Source organism: Zonotrichia albicollis, chromosome 2 (assembly GCF_047830755.1).
Source record: "Zonotrichia albicollis isolate bZonAlb1 chromosome 2, bZonAlb1.hap1, whole genome shotgun sequence".
NCBI lineage: Eukaryota > Metazoa > Chordata > Aves > Passeriformes > Passerellidae > Zonotrichia > Zonotrichia albicollis.
In genome coordinates, this window is record NC_133820.1 from 60,699,389 (window position 1) to 60,718,277 (window position 18,889).

General features: G+C 40.1%; 1 protein-coding gene across 6 annotated transcripts in view; it reads left to right on the forward strand.

The window, feature by feature from the left end:
* MTUS2 (microtubule associated scaffold protein 2) overlaps positions 1-18,889 on the forward strand; it is a 276,305-nt gene that overhangs the window by 127,104 nt on the left and 130,312 nt on the right. For all 6 annotated transcript variants that reach the window (XM_074535281.1, XM_074535282.1, XM_074535283.1 and 3 more), the window contains one exon: positions 6,145-6,351. In XM_074535281.1, the coding sequence (XP_074391382.1) occupies positions 6,145-6,351 (207 nt within the window). The remainder of the gene's footprint in view (positions 1-6,144; positions 6,352-18,889) is intronic.

Here is an 18,889-nt window from a genome sequence, read left to right on the forward strand (position 1 = left end):
TCCTGGTGATATCAGCCCTGCCCTGAGGTAATGGAAACAGAAGGATCAGCCGGTTGCTATCCCGTGGCAGAGCGTGGTACCGCGGCGGCTCTTACACTGAGATCGCTGTGGCACGGTATCGGGGACAGCAGCAGTGCCTCTTAGTGAGGATTTTATTCCCCTTTGCCGTGCCATTCATTGTGCAGCAGTCTGGTTAAGCAGCGCTGATAAGCGGCGTGGTTTGGCCCATGTATAATACTAATCCTCATAAAACTGACTCTGAAGTAATTGATAATTAAATCCCTGAGGTGCTGTGATGGACTGCAAGTATTATGAGTGCATTAAGGGTTTTGTTAGCTTTACGTTATGCCAAGCAGAAAGTGAAATAATGATGAGTGCTCCCTCAAGTGTGATCTCTTAAGTGTGATGCCTAAAGTGTGGTTGGATCAGTGATGCTTCTTCATCAGTAGGATGTAGGACGTGTGGTGGCATTGGCTGCAAGTGCCTTTTGAAGCAGTGCTGCTCCTTCGGTGGTGCTTTGCCTCAGGAGGGTCAGACAAGCAGCCTGACCATAAGAAAAAGCGTTCTGCAAAGTAGGTAAAATAAGAAGTCACTGAGTTATTATCTTATAGGTGCCATAGAGTCTCTGAAAGCTTAACATTTGTTTATTTTATGTAAATAGACTCTACTCTTTCTATGGGAAACTTGTCAGTCAAAACAAGCATTGAAGCATACTGTGTCTATAACATGTAAAATATTAATATGTTTTCCTTGGTTATAAAGTCTTCTTGAAGCAAGTGTGTTAGGATTTGCATTCATTTGCTGATTATTTTGATGGAATTAATGTCTGATTTGGAAAAGTATAACAGAGATCTCATCGTTAAAGCTTCACTTTAATTATGCTCATTAATTTAACTTAATTTTACATTTTTCGGTATTGTTTTGGGGTATTTTTTTCTCAAAGAGTGAGTTAATGAAATGTTGCTTCCTTATCACCTCTCTGTGTATTAAACTTGTCAGTCCCGAGGGTCTAGCTGCTCCTCTCATTTCTAAGCAAGTCAACTTTCCTTGAAGACAGAATTTACCCATAAATCAGGACTGCAATATTTGTCATTCCTTGGACAGACACAGATATATGCATATATTTGTGTCTTTGCATATGTATAATGTATTTCATCTCAAATGCCACAATATGCCTACAGCTTTCTGCCAGCAGGAAAGCTTTGTTTTCATGTTTACTCTCAGGAATAAACAATGTAATAGTGAGCTATTAATTGAACATGTAAATTAGATTTGATGATAGAAAAGAGGTCTGAGTTAACTTCCTGAAATATTGCCTTACTGCTACTCCAGCTCTGTCTGTACTTGAGGTACTTGGATTTGAACTGGCAAGCTTTTTATCTGGCTAAGGAAAGAGGGACAAGGGAATAATTCAAAGAGGAAAATGTCCTCTGTCCTCCACTAACTTGAAGAGTTCACGCTCTCTATTTACTTTGAGAGAGCAATCTGACTGTACTTCATTAAAAAAAAAAAGTTTCAAAGGGACACACACACTCTTCCTCATGAATTTTTTTTAAGGACATTGCCATCTTACTTGAGACATTGCCATCTGCCACCTCTCTGCTCCAGTTACTGTGTCTTCAAGGAATTAAACCCCATCATATTAGAAGGGTTGTCTATGTGACAGTTGTACCAGGCTGTCATTTCTAAGAACAGTATGTGGAGCAATCTGGGTGTAGGAGCAGGCAAATACTTCCTACCTTGCCTCCTTCCTGCTCAGAGCCAAGCATTGACTCTGGCAGGACATCCCCAGCCCTTCTGAGTGAGCAGCAGGGGCAGATGAGAGGCAGCTCCAGTGCAGAGAGGTGTTCTGGCTGCGCTGGGCTGCCAGTGGAAAACGCAATGAGTGGGACTCATGCATGGATGATTCCTGTGCTGCAAGTTTTTGAGGGATGTCGTGCTTTTCACAGTAACTGCTGAGTGAACACGGGCATTTGCAGCTTGAATGAGTTGCGAGATGACAAGTTCTTGGGGTGTTGAGAATGTGCTAACCAGCCTTGGTTTGCCTGGGAGCTGGGAAGGCACAGAGCAGTTTTTGGTGCTTTTAAATCTGAATTGTGAAGAGGGGAGCATTTACTACCATATGATGGTGGACTGACCCATCAGAAATTAATCAATGTTCAGCAGTAACTACTGTTTGGCCTTTGGAACTGACCTGTCCCAGGCTTGATGGTATTTGGGTGAGAGACCATCAGGGCAGCTGGGCTCAACCTGCTCACTGCTGTTCAGGTGTAAACCATTAAAGCCTCTGTTTTAAAGTCCCTTTCCTCAGTTCTTGTTTGGAGAGAAGTTGTTATGTTTACACAGAGAAACCACAAATGTAGTGGCACCAGAAAAAAGTTCTCACATGTGTGATTTGTTTTTAATCTGCAAAGATACAAATGGTTGGGTTAACTCAGCTTGTACTATTTCTGACTGATGCAGTGACATTGGAGGTAAGGTCTTTACCCCAGATTTCCCAATGTGCAATAAGAATAGAGATGTTCAGATCATCAGTAAGTGAGAGGAAATGGCATTTAATGATTAAAGTTTTAAAAGAAGTGCTGGTTTAAAAAAAAAATTTAAAAAAGGGAAAGCAAAGAAAACTAAAAATCCTATGACCAGATAACAAAGACTTGCCAAGGAACCCTGAGTTACAGAGTTTTAAAGTTTTGAACTTCTACTCTTTTTCATAAGAGCATGTCTGTATAACTTATTTCTTTAATTTTTCATTCATTTCAGCTAAAACGTATTTCAAATTTCACAGTGAAATTACATGAAAGTTGCTTTTTACCCATGCACGAAGATGCAATTCTTGTGCAGTGGGGACGCATAAGAAATGAAGTTCAGACTTTTAACAAAGTCTCCCCAGGCACATCTAGTTTGTGTCAATCAGTCCCTAACTCAAAATGTTTTTATGTTTCTGGATGGGAACAGCTTGAAGTGTCATAGAAAATCACTTGTGTGCATACAGACAACAATACTTAATTCTATAATTAGCTTCAGGCAGTGAGACAACTAGAAAGATTTTTAAGCTTATTTTGGTAGATTTTCATTAAAATAAAAGCTGCTCATTAAAATAACTTTTATTTTGAACTCCCAGACCTTGTTTGCTGGAGTACTTCTATACTTTTAAGGAACAGAAATAAAGCAAAAACATGCATGAGAAAACTTGATGAAGTTTAGAACAGAAAATATGTACAATAGGCTGGTGTCTCATGTATTTTAATGAGAAAGAATACACAAAATTACTTAGTTTTAAGGATTTGAATGCATCCCTAATGAGGATAATGTCCTGCCCCCAGGTCCTCATGGTACAGAAGAACTGGATTACAAAGAAAAGAAGTGAAAAATAATTTCAGGATGATGATGAGTTCAAGATGCAAAATATTGTTAGTTCAGGGGGAATTGGAATTGAAGTCATAAGCTAGAAACACACAAAAAAGTATGAGATAAAACCACTGAGTCCTCTGCCCAAGTCTGGAAGAATGACTTTGAAGAAAAGGTAAAGATGAAGCGGCAGTTTGTAACCAAAGACCTTTTGGTTTTAAGGAAATTCTTCTTCATTCATGGTGCTCGGTCACAAACTGCAGAGAACAGTCAGTCTGGGGACTTGTGGCCATCCCTGTTGTTGAGCTGGGGACCTGGGAGTCTCAGGTGAGCCACACTGCCCTAGGCCAAGCATGTTTGAAATGCTTTTTAAATAAAGCCACTTCTAACTTTATTCCGCTGCCCCAGTGGAATTTCCCCTGCTTTGTTGCAGGAAGTCTGTGATATTTATAGTTTGTTACTGTAAAATGGAAATATCTCTCCCTCCCTCGATTTTCAGAGATGCTTAGGAAAAAGAAATCTCAGCTTATGCAGTCCAGGTGCATTTTTTGGAAACCTGTAAAACCCACGAGAGACGGCCCCATGCCTTCTCCCTGCTGCCACTGAGCTGGGCAGGTTCCTTGCACCGGCAGCTGCTTACCGCGAGTACTTGTCTCGCCTTTGGATCTGGAGGGTGCCTGGGCTGGTCCCATCACTGATGCAGCACATGGAGTATTTTGCAGTGGTAGGGAAGAAGTCTTGGCTTTGGAGGCAGTAAGTCAGCCATAAATCAGCTGCAGTAGGCCACTGTCAAAGCAGTGCTGCCCAAACCTGGCAGTGAACTGATGGTGGCCATCACCGCCTGGCTCTCCTCTGTGCTAACGTGCCTGCTCTGCCCTTCACCTGCACCTGGAACCCATGGCTGCCTTTGAGCCCCTCTTCACAATATCCAAAGGAAATCACATTCAGGATCATAGTCCAAAATTGCCTCTGCTGGTGCCAGGGATGGGGAGTGAATGGGGATTTTAGTAGTCTTTTCTTACTCGCTTTCCTCTCACTTATAGATATTTGTTATTTTCATTTGGGTTACTCTGCACAGCGTGTACTTCTCTGGGCTGGCAAAGGTGCTGCAGACATCCATCTCCTTATGTCTTAAGAAAGGGCTCAACCTGGGGAAAGTGGGTACAAAAATGCATTTTTAAGAGCCTAGAGTATATAAATTGTTTTATTCATTGAGCAAGGAGCATTTTTTTACATCTTTGCAGGAATGTGCTTTATAGGAGAACAAAACTCTTTTTGGCTTGGTGTTACACCTATTTCTGTTTCAAAAGGAAAGGCTTAGTTACATGAAACAAAGCTTAGCATTAGTATTGTGATGAGGTACACAAATATCTTTCAAAATCCCTGTAACATTTTTCTGCTCAAAGGAGTTAGGCTTGTTTTCTCTAAAGTCTTCTCAAAGTGAAATGCTTCATTAAAATTAATAAGGCTGTGACCTACATAGTTTACAAAAGAATTAAATACTGTAATAATATGACCATATTCTTACTGTGCAGTTAATTTGTATTTTTCTATATATTATGAATGTTTACTTCTTCCTTTGAAGTTTGTGTTGGTCTAGTGTACAACAGTGTTCACTGAATAAGAACAGAAAAAGGGTGACTTTTTGGCCTTTTCAGAATATGTTGGTAGCTTTTAATGCTGCCTTTTTTACTATCCCATTTGTCCTGATTAAACACTCTAGCATCAGGTTTTGGAGATTGTTGTCAATATTTTTTAAAAAAATATGTATTTTTGCTGCACAGAATTCCACAAGGAACAGGAATCTGGTATTCTCAAACTTAGGAAGAAAAAGCTCTGTCCAAATTGATGTACACGTGAGGTCTGGAGTCACTTGGGTATCCAGACCTTCCAACCAAAAGCACAATCTAATTTTTAGTCCTTGACTTTGAAGCAAGACTGCCATGATCATGGACCTTTGGACCTATGGCCTGTGAAGGAAAAGAGGAGCATTTTTGAATCTGTGTTGTGTATTTGCCTAGGAAGGTTTTCCTGAGCAGGAGCAGCAGCCTACAGGTTAGGACAGAAGCTGGAGACAGATGAGTGTTTGGTAACCACAGGCAGAAATCACAGCTGAACTGCTCCTGTGGTCTAACTGCAGGTGTTATAAACCAGCTACTGGTTTATAGAAGCTGGTGGGTGTCACTCACATGGGCTGCTGTCTTAGCAAGGAAGAGTCCACCTGTGGAAATGGGGAGTGGTATGTTAAAAAAGTAGGACTTTACAGGTCATGTCCTTGTTCCCAGGCTTGGCGCAAGAAAATGGAATTTTTTTTTTAGTGGAATTTAAAAGAAGAACTTCAAAGGAGTGTTTTCTTTGAAATACAAAAAAGTTCTGTGTCCTTGAAGAGGATTGTTGCTGGTTTACAATACTTTCCAAAATTGGAGGTTATCTGTAGCGTGTTTGTCTCTGTGAGTTTTTTTAATTGGCACACAATTAATGTAAAATTAGAAAGTGATACAGCACTGAAGAAGATAACATTAAAAGAAATTTGTAGCAGCGTTGAACTGTGTTACTTTGCTGGAAGTTTGAGTTAGGCCCCATGGGTACTTGGCACATTTCACCTTTTAAAAATGATTGTAACCTGAAATTTCTCCACCAATTGTCTTTTCAATGCAGCAAAGAATAAAACATCACTGTAGTCTGATCAGCCATGGTATTCAGTCTTGGTACTGCCTTTATGTAGTTGGGAGATACAGGTGATGGTCTCACAGTTAACTTATTTAACAAAAATTTCTTTCTTTTTCCTTTTTTCAGTTGATCTTAAGAAAGGATCATGTCCAAGTGCTGCAAAATCAAATCTCCCCAAGCCCTGCCCGTCTGGACTCCGTCCCCCAGGTTATTCACGGCTGCCAGCAGCTAAGCTGGCTGCATTTGGCTTTGTCAGGAGCTCGAGTGTGTCCTCTGTCTCCAGCAACCAGTCCAACGACAGTGCTCAGAGCGACCAGAGCAGGACAACTAACCGTAAGTCCCAGAAGTGCCCTTCTTTCCAGAGGGATGTTAAACAGATGTGTCCCAGGATTGTCCAGACTGTAGTTTCCATATGGTTCAGAACTAATGAAATCTGTCCAGTACTCACTAATCTCTTCTGCGCCACTGACTTTGGTTTGGTATCTTGATTGCCCAGTGAAGTTTTTTTTTTAAATATGAATAATAATTAATAAATAATAATAAACAAGCATTAAATTCTAACACCTGTTTAAAATATTAATAGTGAGGGATGAATAGGGCCTGAATGTTGAGGAGGTGGTTTTCCCTGCTACAGAGAAAATTCCATTAAGAGTGAATTTGAGGCATTCTTTCTTGTATTTTGTTTTTTTACCTGGAACATGCCTTCTTACAAGCTGAAATAGTAAATAAACAGAGCGAACTGTGTTTGTCAAGTAAATGGCAGCCAATGCAGAACAGGACAAATATTATCTAAAATAGGAGATACAATCTTTCTCATCTACTTTTCTTCTGCTTCTTAATATTCAGTATAGTAAATTCAGCCAGAGATATGAAAAATTGAGCCAGTGATATGAAAGAGATCAGGACTGATATCGTAGTACATCTACCAGACTTTGAATGATCCCCTGGCAGAAATGTCATTCCAAATCCTATTTTCTGCAAAGGCTGTTAATTTTATTAAGTACAAAATAATACCCGCTGGATTCTGCAGTCCTTGGGAAATGTGCACATGCCCTGGGCTCAGAGCAGAAAGGGGGATTGAGGGATTTTCGTGCCCGTTTTTCTTTGAAGACTAGATTGAGCCTGAACTGTGTCAATATCAAAGCAAGTGGTATCAGCCCAAGAGGGGTGCAGACAGGGCCACCAGGTGACATGAAGCAGCAGAGGAGACAAGATGCTGCAGGCTCCTAAATCTTTCACTGTTTGTATTAATTTGAAATTAATTAAAATAAATACAATTAATATAGTTCAAAACCCTAAGGATTTTCTCTTTCCCCTTTACATGGGGTGATTGAAATGCAAAAGACTAATGTTAGCAGGGACTTTTAACTTTACCAATGTCCCCAAACATGCTTGTATCTTTTTTTACTGTTGGACTGATCACTCATTTTTTGTTATTTCCTAATAAACTTTACTTTGAGGTAAGTCAGACTCTTTCGCTTTGTGCTCTTACTCTACATTTATGCCTTTGGAAGACTTCTCTTTTTATCTGGTGTTGTCACCTTTTAGTCTTTATTTACATAAAACCTGTGTTAAGGACAGTATTACCTGATACCTGATTAGATCTAAACTACATCTCTGCAAGCAATATTGTTGTTTAGCAGTTTCAGGTGTGAATCTTAAAAAAATGACAACTGCAGGTACAACACCATCCTTGAACACCCCAGATGTATACAGGTTCATACAAATCTAAAACCAAAATACTCCAGGCTGCTGAATTTGAATCAATTGATTTCTGTTAAAAAAATTGTGGAAGAAGCATTAGCAATCTCAGGCATAGAAAGTTACATCTGATAATTCAGTTCTCTTAAAAGAAGTTGATTTCATTTATGTATTCTGTATTTTTATACTGTCTTTGTACATTTTGCCCATAAAAACTGAAGGACATGGAGGCATTTGGTTTCAGCTGACTCAGCTGAGGATGGTAGTGCTCTTTAGTGTTGGGATCAGGATGATGTGACCATCTTGTGCGTATTACAAGATCAGTTTTGATGGGTATGAAAATTACCCAGGGGAAGTGTTCTGCTTGTACGAATTCATGTCGAGATGAGCTCAGGCCATCACCTGGTGAAAAACAGCATCTCTAACTTTGCTCTTGCTGCCAAGTTAGATAACTCATGGAAGCTGTTGTGGAGTTTCCCTCCACCTCCAAGTGAGAGCAGGCGAATGAGCCCCTCCCAAGGGTCATCTCTCTCACATGTCTCAGCTGTCTGGCCCAGAAGCCTTCTACTTCTCTGTAGTTCCAAAAGGAGAGTGTTTCCTCCTGGACAAAGGTGAGGGAGGGAGAAGGTGTGTTGCCAAGCAGGTGAGGGCACATCTGGTGTTTATGGTAAATTGGTAAGTCATGCCTTGGTAAGTCATCACACAAGGTGACACCTACCATCACCTGCTTGCTTTTGATTAAAGACAACATGACTCCTGTTCATGGGGCAGATGGGTAGGAAGAAATAGTGTTTCCTCACTGTTAATTTATTAACTTTCATAGAAATGTTATCTACGGGCTCAGGAATCTTAGCATGACATATTATTTCTTCCCTTCATTGTCTGCTGGAAGAACAGTTTTATTTAAATTAAATAAATAGCTGATTCTGTAGCTACTACTTGAGATCATGTCTTTGACTAAATCAGGTCTCCTAGAGGGCAAGCAAAAGCTTTACTGTTAATTTCCTAGCTCAGTAGGGTAGCAAAATGCAAAATTATCTAGCTTTAGAAGTCTTCAAACACACATAACACAATTTTCTATTTAAGCAGCATCTCTGCATGTCAGGGAGACAAAAGTAGTTGATAACATCTTACAAGTGTGCATTTGTTATAAATAGAGGAGCTGCTACTGTTGTAAATCATGGAGCTCATTTCAAAATCATGACATTTTGTAGGTTACTAAAAAGCCAATGACTATGGCTAGGTGAGAGGAAAACACTGGTTTATTTTAGGGAGAGAGTGTTTCAGGGTAAACAGTGATTCTTTAAGGGACCCTGGTGAGATCCTGTTCTTGCTTTTCTCTCCTCTACCAGATGTCTTGTGGTGCTAGTTCTGCCTAAACACATTTCTTTTCAGAAGTCCCAGCAAGTGTCTCTGTCTAGGGTGTAAAACCCACTTGTTTAGAAAAAGGAGACATGATGTTTGTGTTGAGGGGAAGTTTGTTAATGGAGCTGCAATGTGGCAGCTTTGTTCTTCACCAGATTTCTCCCCTTCCTTTGACCCCTCTAAAAGCAGTAAGCCTGGATGTGCATGGTGCCTGTGCTGTGCTGCTTGGTTCACTTTCTGGCAATACCTCACATATTCAGGTTCACACAATTAAATGGATTTGAAGCTGTGGGACTGGGCTCTTTTCCCATGGTGACAAGGACACACTGCTCAGTACTTGTCTGCTTGTCCTCGGGTCTTTCCTGGAGTTCTATCCCAGGGTCGTGGGTATCATCAGGCTGCTCTTTGCCAAAACCATGCCAGCAGTGACAGTCTTGTCACCAGCTGCTAATCAGGATCAGTCGTAAGAGGGCTCTGCTGCTGGTCCTGCCCAATTTTCTGTTGAGGCTGAAGGAGCAGCCTCTGGGAAAGCCCAGGCTGAGGCTCAGCTCCTGGTCCTGTTACCAGTAGTCCAAAGATCTGTTCTGTGGCACAGATAGGTTTGTCCACTAATATCACTAATATCTTAGTTCAAGATTTCCTGCAAAATTCAAATTTAGCCCCAGTTCTGGTGTACTACTTTTGAGGTTTTCAAAAAATGCCTGATATTTTAAACCATTATTCTTTATTTAGAAAAAGAGAATTTTGTATGCCTAAAAAATGATTTGCAGTGGAGAGAAACAATTGTATAAACATAAAGAGAAACTTCCACTTTAAACAACTTGTAACAAAATACTTCATGGATTTTTTTTTTAAATTTTAAATGCACTATATGGAAGCTTTCCCCGTGTCTGCCCCAATAAAATTTGCAGGAGACATTCACGTCATCCACCAAAGGCCACAGTTGTGGGATGTGGTTTCCAGTAGTATCTTGTGATTTTGCAGTGAGGTAACATGATGCTCAGACTGTACCTTCTGTTTTACTGGTTTGAGGAGCTGAGAGTTTTGCATTTTGAAGTGGTTTGAGGGGCCTGTATCTGCATTTTGAGTGACCAGCTGAATGTCCCACTTGCACAATTAGCTTTATGTGCTTCATCAGCATAGACTCCAACTGGCTGTAGGTACCACGCGGGAAAGAGCTTGTCAAACACTGTGGAAGAATTTGATGTGTAGAGGATTGGAAGGAAGGTGGATTGTTTAGAATGAGTTAAGGCTAAGAGTTCAGGAGATGGAAGAATGTCAGTATAACATCGGGAAATACTTCATAGTCATAAGGTCTACTAGTCTTTTAAGTCTTAAGGTCTAATAGTCTGTTAAATAATCTTCCAACTCAAGCAGTGAAATCCCTGTTGCTTAAGATTCTTTAAATAGAACAATGGCACGGTGTTAGAGGCAATTCTCCTCCATCGACGTGCTAGACTAAAAGACATAATGCTATTCAGTATCTACCCACAGCTCTGAGTGCTGAAGCAATTTATTTTGGGAGTGAACAAGAAAATGGTGATGAATATTTCAAAACTTGTTTTAGTACCTCACGACAGCTATTGTTTTGTTAAAAATGATAGAGAAATGAAACTACATGTTTTATTGATGTAAACCTCCATGATCCTTTCTTCAATATATATATTTCTCACTAGTTTTTGACCTTGAATTGCCTGACCTTGCTAAATGTTGAATTTCCATTCTAATAAACAACAGTGTCAAAGTGTCAGATTCAGGTGGGTGGAGAAATGAAGAAATTAAAGTGAGCACAGAGCCTTGAATAGATGCCTAATTGGCTCCAAAATGGGTAGAACATTCAAAAGTGTCACATGGTAGACAGGTAAACCAGTTGTTCTTAAATACATAAGTATTATGTTAATATGAAGAATTTCCTGCATGAAAATACTTTCCAATCATATTTCTATGGTTAATTTTCTGTTCAGTTTTCTACATGACAAATTCTTTTTTTTTTTCCGTTCTCATCATGTTTTGATATTAATGCCTTGATGAAAAATCACTTCATGCCATCATTTCACTGTGAATAGGACTAAAATAGAACAGTATTGAGAATCTCAGCTTTGTGGGATGAAGCACCTGGAAAAGTGCAGTATGCCAGCCAGGAGGAGCAAGGGCTATAACACATTTTAGCTGCCTTTACTTAGCAGCATTTACTTTTCATACTCTAGTTGCTAGTTATGGGGGGAAAAAAGATTCAAATAATTACTTGGGGGTGTGGGCACAGAAGTTTATTTCTATTTGCAGAGATTGAAACAACAGTGCTGAAGCATAATAATTAATTGGTTATTAATTTCAGTGGGTTTTAGATATGGTGCTTATGATAATATTTTAAATTTGGTATTATTTTAATAGCTTAGATAATGTCTTTGCTGTTTCCATTGTTACCTCTTCCCCTGCCCATCAGAACACATAGAAGAGGGGAGCACTTCCACATTGGGAGGATCTTACCACCCCTTGCAATGAATAAGTAGAGGCAGGAAGATCAAGCTGGTTTGGAAATGCAGAACTACTTTTATATGAATATGCCAACCTGAAATATTTAAAGGGTTTTCAGTTTTGCTGAGTTTAAGTTTGTCAAAACTGAAGAAATCCATGAAACACTGAATTCTGCAAAGCTTGCTTTTTATGAGCAAAGAATTCTATTCCAATAAAGAAATGTTGAAAGAACTTTGCCAAGCTCTTGTGCCAGCTCAACTTGAGTGTTTAATCATCATGTTTGTTATTGTTATAAAGTGCCATATAAAATCTGTGGTTTTAGTGTAAGAAGTCCGGTCTGGGAGATTCTGTGTCTGTGTTCTAAAATTGTCCTGGCTCATACCCGGCAACTCCAGTTCCAGTTTTTGGCACTTATTTCTGTCTGGCTTTTAAAAAGTGGCTTAAATGATCAACCTCACTTTCCTGTCTGTAAAATGGGGTGGGAGAGTACAGATGTTTGTGCATGTACTGGGTAACAGGATGGCAAGGAAGAAACAGATAGTGACAAATCCTCTTTCCTGGCCCATTTCCACACAGGATTATTTGACTGATTATGTGCACCTAATTTAGTCATGGCGACTCTTAGTGTTTAATCTGCAGAGGGCAAAAAGTAGTTCAAACCACTTGCACACCAGGCTGCCAGGCACCAGTTTACTGGAGAGGGCAGTGCATTGCCCCAGGAATAGATTGTTCCCATTACAGATGCCCAAGGTGTCTCTGTCCTTTAACTCTGGGAAAATGTTGATTCAATGATCAGCGTGGTGGATGGAGCTACTGTGGCAACCTGCTTGGTCCCTCTATACTGGAAGGTTTCATCAGCCCCTTCTTTATTTTAAAGGTGTCCTGTGGTTGATTCTGTGCTTCCTTGGTCAATAGGAGGTCATGACTACTTTGTTTATTTGCAGTTTGATTAACTTCAATAATTTTTAGAGGGATACAAAGAAAGCCATTTCTAAAACAACCTTTTTTCTTTTTCTATCTTTATTTCACATTTTTTAAAACATCTAGTCTTCAGTGATCCTGAAGGGGATGCCCTCTGGTAAGGATGTGAGAGAGACATGAGGAAGAAGAGAGATGGTGGTGCAGTGTGAATTTTACAGTCTGGGGAAAACCTCGGTCAGTCCAGAGCCAGTAACAGGCACAAGCACAGCATTCATCTTTCTGGGGACACTCAGCACTTGAACAGTGGCGCTTAAAGTGTCCTTTTGAAAATATGAAGACAAGGAGCAGCTGGAACATGTCTGTCACATCCAAATTAAAACCCCTCTTAAGACCAGAAAACTCACTATAAATTCTCTTTTTCATACTCTAATCTTCCTATTCTATCTGTTGAGGGGGGCAATACTCGTTTAGAAGTGAACCCTGTGGGTATTCACTGAAATGGATTAATCTTTTAATTTAGCCCAGAGAAAAATTAACGAATAAAGCTTTGAAGAAATGAGAACTCATCCATTTCTCTTTTTCCTTTTTCCTTTTTTTTTCTTCTAATTTTTTTCTCCTTTTGCCTTCTAAGGAATCACAGTAAAAATCTTCAGTCTCCCACTAATGAAGTACGACCTTGCAGGACTAGAGAAACTTTCTGCTTCACCATGTCTCTCTCATGCATTTCATTTCACTTTATATATCAGTATTTTAAAAGGGTTAATTTTGGATGTCTAGCTATGGGGCTTATCACTGGTATATTCCAATGGCTTCATCTCCAGTTTTTGTGCTTTCTGAAATTCAAGCCTGTGGTAATCTAGATGAATTCAACTCTATAAAGATACATCTTCAAAAAGCACTATATATTGCTTCTGGTGCAATTCTGCATTTTGTATTGTCTGTGAGGTTGAAGCCAGTGAGCACAGTGAAGCATTCTGGCTTTGAAATCTTTAAGTAAATCGAACAGTTGCCTGACTGAACCAATTACTGTCAGTGACAAAAATCATTACATTATCTATGATAATAGGCTTTCTTCCAAAGATAACTCTCCCCCCTCTCCCCCCAGAAATAAGTATTAATTTGAAGATACAAGAAGTTTGATATGGTATTTATGAGCCAACTTTGAGTCACAGCGAAACAAAGAAAAATACCTGTGTAACAGTTTGGAGTTATGTAAATTTTGAAAGTATTTTTTAAATTATGTTTTCCCTTGTGTGATTTCTGCTTAGGGTCAGTGAGGCTGTTAGCTTGTTTTCGTAAACAAGAAGCAAATAAGCTGAGGTTCAGTGTTTCTTTGATCTCTTTCAACAAGGACCAAAATTTAAAAGTGAAACTGAAATGATCTCCTTGCAATCATATTATTAACAGCTGTAGTCAGAAGGAAAGTGTTGTGAATTTGTCACACAGTTCAGTCCAATTGCCTTACCAGCAATAAACAGGACCAAAGTTACAAGTACTGTGAATATGACTGGCAAATCTCATTTAGACCGAAAGGTTTCAGAAAACAAAACTGTCCTCTTTATAGAACACGAAAAATCAATTAACAAAATGGTACGCTTTTGCGAAATGAAGTGTGGATAATCAACACAAACAAATGGGGATTTGGAAAAAGCCTGTAAACTGTCCCTTTTGGGAGGGAGAGTGACTTATTAGTTGAGGAGAACCATGTGGATTAGTGCAGGTATGTATTAACAAAAGAGCAAAGGAAGACAAACTTCAAAGATGTTTCTAATCTTTGATCCCATTAGGAATCCTGCAGAAGACTTGTGAATTCTAATTTAGTAGCGTGAGAAGTGTTACAGCCAAAGGAGTGCAGCACTATTTTTAGAGGAAAATCTTTTTCCATGTGGAGGTTGGGCTGGAGTATCACTCATGACATTTTTTTCCATCACACTAAACTAGTCCAAACAGGTTAAAACTGAGGTCATTTATGTAAGTCTTCCAGCTGCTTTTGAGAATATCTGAAATAAAGGAAGGATTAGCATCTTTTGCAGCTTTCATTATTGCCATGAGTCTGTTAATTGTTATCCAAGATCTTGAAAATTGCAGTTTAAACAGCTTCCTTCTGGCTTGCTGCTTGGCAATCTCTAGAGGCCTGGACAAGATTACATGAGGCTGTAAACAGCTCAGAATGTAGTGGTTCTTTGCCTTGTGACAAGTGTGAGACCATAGGCTTTCAATGTGGGGCTTCCAGAGTTAATTTAAATGCTAGAAGAAAGCTGACTGAAGTCTGAAACAAGTAAAACCACTGCTGGCAGAAAAATGACAGACTGAGACCCTCCAACCAAGAACACTGAGGTGAATAAAACAGGAACAATTGCACAGTCTTTTCCTCCATGATGGGAGTTATTGGAAACTGTGGGCTGTTGGCACACAGGACATCAGTGACACCACCATCAGCAGTAGCAGACATTCAGTCCCGTGGAAATGAGCCCAGGAAATGGTAGTATGCTTCCCATGGGGCAGCTTTAAAGGTCTACCTGTGCAATTGGTATAGTTGGAGGAGAAAGGTGCTGCCATTTCTCTGGATTACACACATGCCTATGACTCTCTGCTCCCTGTGGCAAGGAGCCAATTAAGCTGGACTACATGGTGTAAATCTTTAATATATGCTCTTCCCAACTTCGTGATCTGCTCGTGCGTCTTGACACAGTGTAAATTGCCATCGCTACTTCCATAGCAGGCTAAGCAGTCAGAAATACTTATGCAGAAATAAGAACTTTAGGATGGGAGAATAGAGTGCTCTGATTCAGAGGTGGTAACTGGACCTCTTTGGAAGAGCTGTCAGTGTTCCCACATAAACCTCGACATGGGATCGTGCATCACTTGGGTTTGTCTCAGAACGGGGCACACCACTCCCTGTGTGCTGATTCACCAGCCAGTCATAAGTGTTATTTTAGTGCACACCACCTGCATTGGGCCTCTAGGCATTGAGCAGTGTGTGTTTCTGTGTAAAAAGGTAAAAACTGCTAGCCAGAATGCAATGGAGATGGATGCATACACTGGCCAGCACCAACTTCTAGAAGCACTGATACTGCCCAGTGGTCCTTGGTGAGACAAAATGAGGCCAGATCAGTTAGCTTTTGCATGTCACAAACCTTTATCCAGCTGAACCTGACACCAGTCTTTTCTATTTGTTTTCTTATTTAAAGTAAGTCTCCCAAAGAAGATTAATTCCATTATAGTCATTAATTAAACTACCACAAAGAAAGAAAATAGCTTCTAATTTGCAGAGAAGAGTCAGGAGACGCCTTCTACCTCATGCCCAAAAGCAGAGAATGAAGTTAAATGAAGGTAGATGAGTTGTCTCCTACCACTGCCATAGATCTCAGAAATATTGTGCATTTCTGGCGTCCCAATGGTGAAATATTGAAGTTCACTCAGTGATTAACTTCCTGTCTATCACACATTGCAGTTACCCTGTGCTCCTGTCAGAAAGGTGTGCACAACCTCCAGAACAACTGAGCAAAACTGAGTGAGGAATGCTGAGTTTTGAATAAAATGGCATGTCTCAATCAAAACATCTCATGGCCAAACCTTGGAAACCCTTGTATTGTCTTCCCCTGCTGCTAAACTGTATGGAATAGTGTGGGCTGGAGTTCAGTCTGTGCCCTCAAGTGTATGGCATGATTTTTTGGGTTTAAGTGACAGAATTAAAAACACATCACTTTTGAACCAGATTTTTTTCTCCTAAAAATAAGAATATATAATTTATTTGCTGTTTTTTATAAGCTCTTCTGCTTGGTTCTTACTGCACATGAGATAATCTATGAGTTACTATTACTTTTGTAATCTGAGGAAAGGGGATTTCCCAATGAATGTTATTACAATACTTTAATTTAAACTGAAGGCCTATTTTTAGATGCTTGGATGTGTCTTGGAATAAAACATTCCTTCTCTGACATGTTCTAATGTTGACTAAATGTATTATGTACTGCATCTAGGTATCTAAGGAATTTTAATTGTCTCAGAGGTACACAATAGTGTTTTAGAATTAGGATATTTATCACTTGTCAGAGCTTGTAAATTTAGATACAGAACAGGCCTGTACACTGTCAAACTGTGTGGGAAAGAGGAATAGGAGGTAGCGTCATGGTCTCTGTATGCCTTCCAAAGAATAGATTGGAAGTATGTTCTAAAAATGTCTAAGATGTATTTTTAAAAGGTGTCGTTTAAAAAAGCTTAAACCTGAAGGAAAGATGCAAGAAAATTGAAAAGAAAGAAGCTGATGCTAAGAAACTGTCTCTTGTGTGCACACAAGTCAGTGCCACTTCTTTGGCAGAGCGATAGCTGCTCTAAGAAATGTGATGAATTATGCATGGCTTACCAACAGTCCTGCTCTGGAGCCCGGTTGTGATGGCTTGGGGGAATGTGGGAATGTGTGCACTCCTGAACTGCCATCTCTCCCCCCATTGTGTGAATCAAAAGTACCTGCAGATAAAAAATTCAGATTAATTGAGAAAAGCCTCCAAGCAGCTCACTAAGTGATAGAAGCTTGCTATCAGTGACAGCTGGAAGATGGAACTATTGACTGTCACGGTAAACAATTTGCAGCTACAATTTGTTTGGTACTCCCCACTTTGAAGCATGCCAGCTATCGTGTTTAAAAAAACAGCCCAACTAGTAAAACTAGTTTAAAACATGAAAGATTTGTATATTTTAAATCAGACTGACTTTTTCATGGAACCCACAGTTTTGTAACTGTAATTTTCGATTTTGTTTTTCTTTTTAATTGGGTGGATTTGAATTTCTTTTTAATTGGGTGGATGGTGAATGTTTCCCTAAGTGGTATCTCAGCAGCTGTCATAGGATGGTTTCTGCCCTTTGCCAGGGTGGTGGGAAGCATCTTGGCAGGGTTGAAGCAAAGCAGCAAGATCCATTTATGACTTCTCCCCTGCCCATATAGCCAGACATTTGGAATTATTATCCTCCTAAAATGCCATATAATGCCAATTTATAGTTCTTGAAATGTGGTCATTCTGTTAGTGTTTAATTCCAGCTATCTCCATTTTGCTGTTTTCTCTCATGGCTTTAGACAGGGAACTCCTCTCTTGTGGGTGCTGCCCATCCCTTGCGTGGCACCCAGTGACGATTTGAAAGACTGGTGCTAAATAAGAATTGTGGTAGCATTTGCCTCTACTACAGCAGGCACAAAGCTTCACCTTGCTTTTTTTTGCAGTTTGTAATTAACTAATGAAATGTTTATGTAATTAGCTTTGATAATGCTTCCAGGAAAGCACTGCATGCTTGTTTGAAAGTTTGCCTCACTGTATAGGTATGAGGGAAGTCTACTGGGGAAGGGAGCTCTGCTGGAGGTTTTTAGATGTTTTTCACTGGGTGGATTGTAAAGAAGTCAGAGTTTTCCCCAGTCTTGAACTTCTGAAGTTTTTGCATCTTCCATTGCCAACACAAAATCCTCCCACTGCTTGACATACTGTCCCTCACTGTCACTTGGAGCCCTGCCAGGTGTGCTGGCATCTCACATGGGCAGCTCGGGCTGGCCGAACCATTCGTGGGGCTAAGCTCACACAATTGCTCAGCCAAAAGCTCAGTCACATTAGCCCTGTGAGCATGCACAAACTCTGCCTGTGGCTAACAAGGTGCTGCTGCCTCTGCCTGTGAGTGTGGGGGCGAGGAGCCAGCTGCTGGCACCTTTGGACATTTCACCCTCTCAGCTGCAGCACTCAGAATATGGGGATCCCACTGCACCAGGGGTGCAGCTGAGAACCAAACACTCTCAGCTTTCCTGACCCCTGTCCTTGGCTTGGCATTGGACCTGATAATATTAATACAATTTTGCCTTGAGAGTGGGACACGAGATGTAGGAGCCTCCTGCAGTAAAATAAACTAGGTCAGTACGGCACTTAATGTGTTTTATGTCCCCCAATATGTAGTGCATTTTCCTGCATATCAAGTGGTATGTTATTTACAGCATTTTGGTTACACTTAGAATAAATTTATTTAAATTTAACTTCTCTTCAGCATTAGCTTGCAGACCTGGAGATAAATAAGCCACCGTTGACTCTGGACTTCTGTTGAATTTTATTCTGCTTAGCACTTTTTAAACTATGCAGTTCTGGCAACATTTTAGCAAAGATACATGCACAAATCACCTTATATAAATTACTGTTCATCTGGTAAGGGCTGGGGGACTTTAGGTTTTACACTTCTCTTCTCTTTTGCAGTATTGTCCTGCAGATGAAGCAGTTTTTCTGGTAGTGGTTCAAAGGAAATGGATACATGGTATAAAATTTTTCAGAGCAATCTACAAGTGCTGAGAGATGGGAAGGGAGGGCTTAGCTGGAAATCGCCCTGGCATCCACCCTGCACCAAGAGTCCTAAACTGTGCATGAGCCAAGGGGGTTTTCAG